The sequence below is a fragment of the Helianthus annuus genome, chromosome 9 (assembly GCF_002127325.2).
Source record: "Helianthus annuus cultivar XRQ/B chromosome 9, HanXRQr2.0-SUNRISE, whole genome shotgun sequence".
Lineage (NCBI taxonomy): Eukaryota > Viridiplantae > Streptophyta > Magnoliopsida > Asterales > Asteraceae > Helianthus > Helianthus annuus.
Window position 1 is genome coordinate 177,492,130 of NC_035441.2, and position 11,624 is coordinate 177,503,753.

Below are 11,624 nucleotides of genomic sequence, written 5' to 3' on the forward strand. Positions count from 1 at the left end.
CATTCTGCCCAACTATTATGATTATACATCAAATCATATAATTTCCATTATAGATATAGGCAACAAAATCTTTCACGTCAAGATTGAAACCTGTGATGGTAAAGTCGGTTTCTCCATTGGTATTGATGTAATTGTTAATCTGTTTCAATTGGAGGTTGGTTGTTATTTAATATTCACAAGAGGTTTTGGAAATTATTTCCATTTAAAAATTCTTGGAAAAAATGGTGTTGAAATTAATTTTGCTGATGTAGATGTTGATGAGGTAACTATACATTTGCTTGCTTCTTTATATATTTAATTACTATATTGTTATTCTAATAAATGTTATATGTGATTTTCAGCATGTAGTTGCACCTATTGATGCAGTTGAAGAGCCAGCTATTGATGAACAAGAAGATGGTCGTGTTTATAAGTTTGTTCGTACGGCTTCCAAAGATTTTGTAAGTTTTAATATTATTCTTGGAACTACTTATATTAAAAATTACATTTTTATTCACATAAAAGTACATTGTTATTTTTATATTCTTCTTCATATTAATTTTATTTTAAAAACAACACAGCAGCTGCCTGATAATGTTTCAAGGATGGCTAAACTTGATTCTGATTTAAAACCTATGACCGCCAGACTTCTGCATTTGACTGAGCAAGAGGAGTTTACCAATCGTACCAGACGTGAAAAAAGAGGAGAAGGTTTTCGTTATGCGTTATGCAAATGGTCGAGATTCATGAAACGTGCTCGCATTAACGAGGGTGATACGGTTCACTTTTGTTTTGATGAAACTCATCAAGTCTTGAATGTTGAATTCGTTGTACCTCCAAAAAGGAGTACTGATTAGTTATTTTACATTTAGGTTTTCGATAATTGGTTTTCATATGATATATATTTACTTTGTTATCGTTAATAGTTTTTAACAATGTTTAATGGATTTGAATTTTAAGTTATTACATCTTATCATATGTTAGTTTACTATTAGTGTTTCTTTTAATGGATAACACAATTTTCACATTATTCACTATTCAAACTTTATCGATAATTGTTTCGACTTACAATGCAGTTTTTGTTATGATATCCATTCATATAATCAGCCACATACCGTTTTATCATTTATTCATACACTCTATTCATCATAAAATTTATCATTTATTAATATATATGTATATATTTATTTGTTTAGAAAGATAGATTAACAACCCGTGAGTATTCACGGGTTATAACCTAGTAGATTTATAAGATTGAAGGAGATAATGGCATTTGATATTATTTGAAGTTTTTTTTTAATTATAGGTTAGATATAGATATTAGATATAATCTACTATAACAAAATAAAGGGCGGGCAATAGTTCTTCGATTGCATTGGTGGAGTTGGGCGGCCACCTGCCACCACAACTTGATTTTTTTTTTTTTTGCTAAATTACGATTTTTTCCCGTTTATACTTATAGTCATGCATGCCACTCCCCTATTGGCCCAACAAATTTACGATTTTATCCCGTTTTAAAATTACGATTTTACCATCAGTTCAAAATTATGCTTTTACCCTCACTTAAAAATAAATTTACGATTTTGCTCCCAACTAAAAATTTTCAATTTTCCCTCGGTTCAACATTATGATTTTGCCCCGTTTAAATTTACAGTTTTGTCATTAGGTTTTTTTCCTTATAATAACGATTTTGCCATCTGTTCAAAATTATGTTTTTACCCCCATTTTAAAATAAATTTACGCTTTTTTTCCAGCTAAAAATTTCAATTTTGCTCTCGGTTCAAAATTACGATTTTGCCCCGTTTAAATTTACAGTTTTGCCATTATTTTTTTCTCACACAGCCAAGTTACGATTTTGCCCTCAACCCCATTGGTCCATTTAATTTACGATTTTACCCCTTAAACAAAATTATGATTTCCCCCTCAGTTCAAAGTTACGTTTTCCCCATCGTTTTAATTTTTCTAGCAAAACTATAAAAGTTTTTTTAATTGGTTGACTCGATTTAAATTTTTTCCGTCTAAAGGAGCTGCCTAACACTCGCTCATTAGTCCTGAAAATTACAGTTTTGCCATGAGCCCAAAATTACAGTCTTATCATCGTTTTAGTTTTTTCCTAGCAAAATTATAGTAGTGTTTTTTTAATTGATTGAGAGCTATTCGGCCATCGCCCGGCAAGGCGGGCGGGGCATCAACTAGTTTACTACATATACATTACTAAGATGAGGGAATAGTGTCAGGCAGCTTGCCTGGCACTTTCCTATTGGACCAACCCATTTTAAATTTAATTTTATTCCTAGCTTAAAATTACGGTTTCGTCCTTTGTTTAAAATTACATTTTCGCCCTTAATTCAAAATAAAATTATATTTTTGCCCTGGCTCAAAATTTACGCTTTTGCCCTCGGTTCAAAAACCCATTTCTAATTATATTCCCAGTTTAAATTTACGGTTTCGTCATCCGTCTAAAATTACGCTTTTGCCCCCCATTCAAAATAAAAATATGTTTTGCCCCTAACTCAAAATTACGATTTTGCCCCCAACTCAAATTTACGTTTTTGCCCACAGTTCAAAATAAAATTATGTTTTTCCCATAGCTCAAAATTATGATTTCGCCCCCAGTTCAAAATATTTTTACGATTTTGACCTCTGTTCAAAATTATGATTTTGCTCCCATTTCAAAAATTACGATTTCTCCCCCAGTAAAAAATTATGATCTTGCCATCGTTTTACCTTTTTTCTTGCAAAACTAAAGTACTATTTTATTTTGCTTGGTTGACTCAGTGTAACTTTTATTGTGTTAAGTAGTTGTCTAACACTCACCCATTGGTCCTGACAAATTAGTATTTTACCCACAGGTCAAAATTACAGAGCTGTTATTGTTTTAGTTTTTTTTTAGCAAAACTATGGTAGTGTTTTCGTTTAATTGGTTGTCTCGATGTATTTTTTAGATCGTGTTATAAGTAGTATGTACAAGTAACCTAAATACATGCATACATGTTATGAAACTAAGAAATATTTGATTTAACGCCCTGCAACGTGGGCGGGCATAGGTGTAATTTTTATTCATCCAAGCATGCCTGGTACATGCTCATTTGTCCTGAAAAATTACAATTTTGCTCCTAATTTAAAATTATAGTCTTTCCATCGTTTTAGTTTTTTTTTTTAGTAAAAGTATGGTAGTGTTTTTGTTTAAATTGGTTGACCCGATGTAATTTTTTTTAGATCGTGTTATGAGTAGTAAGTACAAGTAACCGAAACACAGATATACATATTATGAGAGAGAAATATTTGACTTATTGTCACGCAACGCGGGCGGGGAAAAACTAGTTAGATGTATTTAACCAATGGAATATTTTTCATAACCAATGGAATATTTTTCATTTTGATAAACAACCACGTGCATCTCGATTTACAGTAAATAAACCATAGTAAATAAATAAATAATTTTAATTTCCTCAAAGGACATGGCGTGGTGATAAGGGAGGACGGACTCGGTCGGTCCAAGGGGAAATCCGGGGATGAGGTGGAGGCAGAAAGTTGAAACCACCGAAGAAGGGTGTAGTCATCGATTTAGGAGAGGTGTAAAGAAGGAAAAGGGGTGAACGAGGAAAGGTAGTTGGAGAAATTTGTCCTCTGAACACAGACATGGGAATTCTGTTTCCCTTGGTTTTGCCACATATTGGGGAAACTGGAAAATTTACAGGGAAGTCAGAACAATTTCGTCCTCCCTAAAAGCGGAGGATTAAAATCTAAGTTGCATGTATTGATAGTTAATAAGAGTAGGTTAATTTAGAATTAAAAAAAGATTAACAACTTGGATAACAAATAACAAATATTTATCAGAGATATTTTAATGTTATCAACATTAACAAATAAATTTACAATACAAAATATCAATCACAAAAGAAAACTGAAAATCACAAGACTAGCTTTTGACGTATCGATAGTAGTAGTATTGTTTGTATTATTTATGGGTGGTTTTATGGTATTTGTGTTTGATCCAATGAATGCCTACCGTTGACCCTTGTTTAATCTTCTTGAACCCAGTTGCAGCCACTGCTTTGGTCTTCTCCAACCCATCTTCCAACTTATCTTTGATCTTGCTGCGGTTGCTCTGGGTTGGAACAACGTACACCGTCTGCGTATCCGTATGATCCGCCCACATGTAATCCCTTCTGTTTAGTTCTGCTGCTGTTCTATGATCACCGTAGTTTCCGTCCATTATGGTTTCCTCACCGATCCAGAAAGAAAATATTATTGAAGATTTAATGATTTATGTCGCACAACGTGCATTAGCTGTTTATGTATATATGCAGATGTTGACTTCCAATTTTCGCTGCGCGTTGTTAGGTGAAGGTCATTGATTTGACCGACGAACCTTCTTCTAGATCATCATTGTTTTGATACGTGAGATTTGGAGTATTCTATTGGAAAAGGTATAATCACCGATGACGCCATATGTTATTCTAAGTATTGACCGTTTAAACGTATTTTGAGATCTAAAAGGTTTGATTTTTTGTAGTCTGCTTCTGTTTGAAACATGAACATGGGACTCACCTTCTAAACCGAATTGTTTAACCTTTATTATTTATTTTTATATATTCTTTCATAGGTAAAATCAATTGTATTTACACGTTGTTGGAATAGATATACTAAAATAATATTGGATAAGATACGGACATTATAATAAGTTGGTTAACAAAGATAAGATAAGATAAGATGTAAGTTACCAAATAGTATCTAGTTATAGTTGTTTAATCCATTTCCTTCCCTATATGTGGGTGTACATGTAAAGTGTAGGTAAATATATCTACGTCCCAACAACATACTCGGAATTAAGTTTATGTGTAAACTGATATCAATTCCTTCACTCTGTATTGGCATGTTATGTTTGTGTGTAACATCCTTGGTTTTAAAAAGCGAGAGGCGCACAAAAGCAACGGAGTTTAAAACCGAGACGCAAAGCACAAAGCGCAAAAATGGCGGGCTTTTCGTACCCGAGGCGCAAGCTAATTATATATATTTGTTATATATCCCATAGGTTTTTAACTTTCCCTACTCAAAATATAGCTACAAGTAAGGTTTTTATATGATTTTATTTGCATGTACAAGCAAAAAAACCCAAGATACAACAACTTGATGCATAAAAACGCCTTAGATAGGAGAGGCGCGCGCTTTAGGCCAAAAAAGCCTTGAAAAATCCCAAAAAAGCTCGTCTTTTTGGCGCTTCTTGTAATTACTCTAGGCTCTGAGCGAAAAAGCCTCAAGGTGTGCGCCTTATACGCCTCAAACACACTTTTTTAAACCAAGGTAACATCAGTTTCTTACACACATAAAATATTTAAATTATCATATCTATATCTCATGAATAACTGTTTATTCTACGTATCACAATTTTGCGAATCATATAAGATTTCCGCTTCTCTTATTTCACCTCTTATCTCAAAATATCGTGTTATAATTCCCGAATCTTCGTTACTAACTATTTAATATTTTATTTATAAAACCAATATAATACACGAGTTTCTAACCTAGTCCTATACTATATAAGTTAGATGGTATTTCTCAAGACTTAGATCGTTACATGTTAGCGCTTATCTGCAAAGTCAAGGAACAACCAGACAATAATCCATTATCTCTTAAAGAGTTGGCCAAAGTGCCAACTGCCAAACCATGTTAAGGGATTTCAAGGTTCACGTTGATAAAGTACAGAATTATAAAGATTTTGTACATTTGACACTGTAGCAAGCAGCTAATGATCATTTATTCCGGAATCATACAAATATTTATCGAAAAGCCGTTGCGATATGCTGAGGGCGTCGCCTTCACTTTTAACTGGGTACACATACCTACCGTTCTGCCACTCGTTTGTAAGCTTGATCCATTCTCTTCTCCATCCCTGTAAATTAAATCTATCTCCCGTTGCCAAACTCTCTTTCAGATACTTGAAATAAATGGCTGCTCGAGGGCCGTAATAGTCGCGTAGAAGTCCGCTCCAGTATTTGTTTCCTGTCATCAAGTTTTAGCGGATTGTGTCAAACATCAAACTTGAGGGGGTTCTATGAAAAATGCCATAAAGCAGCACTACAAACATGTTACTTACCATAATCACGAAGCAGACTAGCTTCCTCCTCCGTGTTATCAAACCACATTGTGATTTGAGTTCTTGCATTCCATTCATACTATCAATCGTCGATAAAAAGTTAAAAACTTTTTTAAGAACTATTTATTTATAGTTGAATACGATACTATACTTAAAAAAACTAACTTACTTGTTTCTCTTGTTCTTTGTCGACAGCTAGTTGCTTTGAACTCTCTAACCATGGTCCTAGTAGGAACCCTTCATGGGAAGCTAATAGCGCGTCCATATCATCCACAAGATCAAGAAATTTCTCGCTAAGGTAAGCAACACTATAACTATCACGTGACTCATACGCTTCAATGACATCTAGAAACAGATCATTGGCGTACTTTGCTAATGCTTGTCTTGTTAAGTCAACAAGGTCATACCTAAAAGTAAAAATATGTAAATATTTAGACATAAAATAGTAGCAGAAACTATAGATTCTCGAGGAAAGAATGAATAGTAAATGGTTCACCTATAGGTGTTGCTTCTAGATAACTCTTTACCACCTTCAATGAAAAGTTTTAATGCGCGTATAACTTCTGATGTCGAGTACCACAGATGTGGTTTGTCGAAAGGTTCATCTTCGTCTTTCAAGGATTTTTTCGTTGAAAAACGATTTATAGAATAAACGGTTGGATCAACGTCTGGGAATGCAACAATCACATCCCTATTTTTATCCTGTAAAGTTTTATAAATTGAAAAAAATAAAAGCAGCTCTATATGAGGTCTGGTTTTTGGTCGGTGTATTACTATTATAATTAAAGAATTAAAGATTACTTACGTAAGCACCATCGGTGCAATTATAAACCGTGTGATATAATATGTTCCAGGCCTCTTGCAGTGACGGAACAAATTTTCCATATCGTCTGCTTGAATATGAATCAACCCATTTCTAAAATACACACACACATATATAATTAATAATGAGCAGCAGCAGCAGCATGCAGAATTAGATATATATATATAGATACAATATTTGAATAGGAAAGTTTATGCTACCATGACATCGATTTTGTTGTGCTGAAATGCCATTTCTGACATGAGATCGTAGACTACGGGATTCTGCTCAATACCTTCCATTGACATTCCAACACCAACCTACAACATCAGAGTAAAAGAATGATTTAAATAATTACAGAAAATTTAGCTTTTGAACATTTTATTTTACGAATATAAAGCAAGAGCTAAAATAAAACACTTGATTTACCATTGTTGAATTCTTGCTAACACGGGCTTCAACAGGTCCAGATCCTACAGAATCTAAAAAACCGTACATCTCAACATTTCCTGCAAAATTATGCAGCATGCACCTGTGTGTAGTAGAGATAGTAGCCCAAATAAGAAAAAAAAACAACAATAGGCGCAAAATATTGATTATTAATATGCCGAGAATCTGCATGCTTATCTGTCAAGAAAATAATAAAAGAAAGTAACTTTCCAGATGTAAGGAACACCGTAGAACTGATTTGAAGTAGTCCAAATAGGGTTGACTTCCGCAAAAAGGTCAAGAACAATCATTTTGCCAATAGGAACAGCATGTAGAAGTGCCTGCATCTGTGGAGGCTGCCAGTATGGATCATATGCAAATAGCCATCCCTGCAGACAAGATATTAACACATATATAAATAATAACGGCGATTTCATTTAGTAACAAAAAAGATATTCAACTTGAGGAATAATTTTGTTTTCTGGTTCATACCTGCATTAACCAAACAGCATCATCATCGCCGCTTTGCATTGCCTTAAAAATTGCAGCCGCCAGTGAAGAAATGTACTCAGGGTCATCTGTCGGTGGCGTGTTCTCATCAAACGTATCACTATAAGAAGATAAAAAACAGAAAACGTCATGGAGTTACCGCAGCATTTTCCAACTAGACAGTTTTTTCATATGCAGTTGACAAAGAGAAGAATGAAGTGTTTAGAAGTTTTACCAGTTGTAAATGTGACTACTCCGTCCATACTCTGAAAAACAAAAAGGATATCCAGTATTACAAACAGTAGAAAGATTTTCTGCGCTACTGAGCACAACAATCCGATGATTATTATGTCATATTATTTTTCTATGCGAAGCTTGTGAGAGATGCACCTTTGACTTGTTGCTGTATAAATGATTTCCCGATCTCAATGAATAAAGGATCAGTTGCATCGAGAAGATAAGTACAACACCATCTAGGGTTGCTGTCAACTGTAAACCTGTGAGGAATAGCATAATATTAATTTCTTCAAATAAATAAATTACTCAAATAATCTCAACTACATGACCATTGGCATAAAAAATCAAATGCAAAGATTTTTAAAAAAATTGGATACAGACCAATTTCCTAAACGCGTTATCTTCGCTGACGGATACACATTTTTCAAAGCAGCAGGTACATTTCCCGAGAAAGCTGGTAAAACTGCAATAACACAAAAGTTATTTTTTGTTCTATTAATATGCAAAGTAAGTAGGACCGCATGATCCAAACAACCGATAGTACCTGGAGTCATTCCAAGCTCATACATTCTGGTGAGAATTTTCTTCTGCATTGCAAGTTGTTGATCTAGCCAACTTTGTGGCAGTGGGCCACCCCATCTGCAACCATTATATAATATTTACATATACGATTAAACAAAACCAGTTAAACGACATCAATAAGAAGTGCAAGGTGATAACCATGAAGTACAATAAGAAAACAAAGCTCACCCGTGCAAGTTGGCCATGCGAGACCATGCCAGAAATGCAGGACCTCCAAAGAAATCGTTCAAGTCTGAACTGCTAATATTAAATTTCTGCAAAAATAAATAAATAAATAAATAATGTTTAACAAGAGAAGGAAAACAATAAATGTAACCCGGTTCACAAGACAAATCTGGACAGATATAATGTTAGTTATCTGGTCCTATCAACTTTAATAATAAACAACTTTAGCCCCTTAACTAAAACAACTTTCTCCCCTCAACTTTAGGAAATAAACAACTTTAACACCTCACCTTTAGTAATGACATGTTTAGTCCCTTAACTAAAACATCAAACAACTTTAACTCTCCCCGTTTACTTATTTTTATCTACGTTTCGAACCCACTAGTTAATATTTATAAAGTCAGAATGCTAAGAGTGAAAAAGTAAATACCGCAAATACTTTTTGCCAGATAGCTTCTTGCCCAGTAAATGCCAAAGGCATATTAATGCCTTGAAGAGCCATCCAGTCGATCTCCTTTTCCCATCTTTCCCAGTCCCACCAGGCAAACGTATCTTCAAAAAATATGACCATATAAACAATTAGAAGGTCAAAGTTAAACACAGTAAACCTTGTAGATATTTCACGTATTTATGTTAAAAAAATATGAGCTTACAACTAGATGTAACAGCATTCTGGTAGTAATTCCAAGGAACGGGCCTTTGTATTAGAAGTCCGTCATCTTTCATACGAGGAAGAGACCCTGCCTTAGGCACAGAAGATAGTTGTGAACCACCAGTTTTATCCCATGATATATGGGCCCCACATAAGTTTTTCAAGTACCAATGAAGACCGGACAGTAATTCTACTCCCGTGACACCACTGATTCTGTTTAGCATTGCACATAAAAGAGCTGATATAAATAGAAAGAAACTCTTGAAGACGGTAAGAGTATAAACTATAAAGATATAGTAATAATAATGAACATGGTACCTAAAATGACATGAATGGTGTCTATTTATTTAGATTTTCAAACGACAAATGAGTTTTGCGTCTGGGGGCATTTCAACTTACAAGTCTGATAAAGCAGGATTGCTAAAGGTAAAACGGAGAGATATACAAGTGATGAAAGAAGAACCATACATAATTTCAGGGGCACCTAGCAAGTTAGAATAGGGATGGTTACTTATCATAAAGCAGGATACTCCACCACATTGCTCCTGTAAATAAGAATGCAACAGTGTGTAAGTTTGATTATAAGGATATTCATAAAACTTTCACTTTGAATGATATCACATACAAATGACCAAAAAGATTGCCAGATATGAATGTGCCAAGTGCTAATTTGTGTATAATGTATATGATAATAGGACAATTTCAACCAATTTAGCGAAAAACAAATAGTATATTAACTTAATGTATAACCTAAACGCTCTGCTACAATTTTACAAATGTCAATTCATCTAAAATATCAGAAAATCATGACTGAATCATCCACCTCAAATCATGTTATTTAAAATAAAAAACATCAAAGTTTTCTAATATTTCCATTCCATATCATTATAGCTTAAATTTATAATTACATTGGAAGAGAGAACTGCTGTTTGGCATAAAATTGCCAAAAGACAAGTTTTTTTTAAACAGAGCTGAACATAGGTTATTCTAAATATGGATTTAAATTGGAAGAGAGAACTGCTGAATGAAATTACTTAAGCTTATCTTTGTATACTATCTGAGGTGATGTAAGCATTTGTTAGCACTACCTATACTCGTGGAAAGTCAGTCTGTGTATAAATAGTCCATGTTTAAGCTTACTTGAATCATCAATAAAATAATTTTACAATGTTTATTTTCTTCATGAACCTTCATTTCCTTAATTCCTTCACTATCATCCAAAAATTTATTTTACTCAACTTTCTCTCACTATCTGAACGCTATAAGGAAAATCAAAAAACACCTGATTGACTTCATCAGTCAATTGAATTTCCACAAAAGTCAAAAGATGCGGCAGGGGAAATCAAATATCATAATCCAGAGCAGGTTTAGTAAAAAATTATAAAGCCGTATTTAAATAAACAATAAACGAAAATGAAATTTACCTTAGTGATGATGTTAAATTGGAAACTGGATGAATGCGAAGGGATGAAGCGATCAAGCACTGCTCTAGCAGCGGAAAGTTGTACGGATGACGGAGCTCTCTCTCGATCCTGAACCTGAAGAAGACGAAAAACATACTCCACTCCGATGGTGGAGGAGTGAGTAGCCGTAAAGAGGAGGATGACGGTGGTGAGTGCGACGGCAACGTAAACAGTCATGGCGGACGCCAGTGAGTGAAAGTTTTGGGATGAGTGCGTGTGATCAGGTGTATATAAGTGATAGAAGAAGCCATTAGCGAGGGGAGATTCGGAAGGTTGTCCGTGTAGTGACAAAAGGTGCAGGCCGGTTAAAGATATAATACAACAGGGGGTTGGTGTGAATAATGACAAGATGTTTTAACAAATTAGTGCCAAGTCTAATCACTAATGTAATAGAAAAGTCTCTTTTTGGATAATGCGTCACTGGTCATACCCGTAACACTATAGATCTAGGGTTAGACGACATATGAAAAAGGGGAAATCTCGAAACTAGCCAAGAATTGATCAACATTTCGAAACTAGCCAAAGGAAACGTCTTGTAGAGACGCTACCACGTTGCTGAAACGTATTGACAATGAACCAATCACTGGCTGCCACGTGTCTGACAACACTGAAACGTCTCAGAAGTCTTAGCTGAGACGTCTTAACATGGCTTGAGACGTTTCCACACGGCTTCATATGGCTTGAGACGTTTCCACATGGCTTAAGACTTTTCCACATGGCTTAAGA

General features: G+C 34.5%; 1 protein-coding gene across 1 annotated transcript; it reads right to left on the minus strand.

Annotated features, from left to right (window-relative positions):
* Positions 1 to 5,584: 5,584 nt before the first annotated feature.
* On the minus strand, positions 5,585 to 11,209 carry LOC110879788 (alpha-N-acetylglucosaminidase). The gene is made up of 18 exons (XM_022128315.2): positions 10,860 to 11,209; positions 9,904 to 9,980; positions 9,437 to 9,648; positions 9,214 to 9,335; positions 8,787 to 8,872; positions 8,581 to 8,675; positions 8,418 to 8,499; positions 8,190 to 8,296; positions 8,035 to 8,065; positions 7,803 to 7,920; positions 7,542 to 7,699; positions 7,311 to 7,413; positions 7,103 to 7,201; positions 6,885 to 6,995; positions 6,576 to 6,781; positions 6,249 to 6,486; positions 6,080 to 6,158; positions 5,585 to 5,985 (listed from the first exon to the last, which is right to left on the minus strand). Exons 1-18 carry the CDS (start codon positions 11,073 to 11,075, stop codon positions 5,729 to 5,731), a joined length of 2,397 nt encoding a protein of 798 aa, XP_021984007.1. The 5' UTR covers positions 11,076 to 11,209; the 3' UTR covers positions 5,585 to 5,728.
* Positions 11,210 to 11,624: the final 415 nt, after the last annotated feature.

Bases quoted from the DNA above. Each gene is read 5' to 3' on its own strand.
- LOC110879788 (XM_022128315.2), bottom strand. From the start codon at position 11,075: ATGACTGTTTACGTTGCCGTCGCACTCACCACCGTCATCCTCCTCTTT. The intron at 8,066-8,189 runs GTGCATCTCTCA...TTTGTTTTTCAG, and splicing joins TATACAGCAACAAGTCAAAG to AGTATGGACGGAGTAGTCAC. The intron at 7,202-7,310 runs GTAAATCAAGTG...CTGATGTTGTAG, and splicing joins TTAGCAAGAATTCAACAATG to GTTGGTGTTGGAATGTCAAT.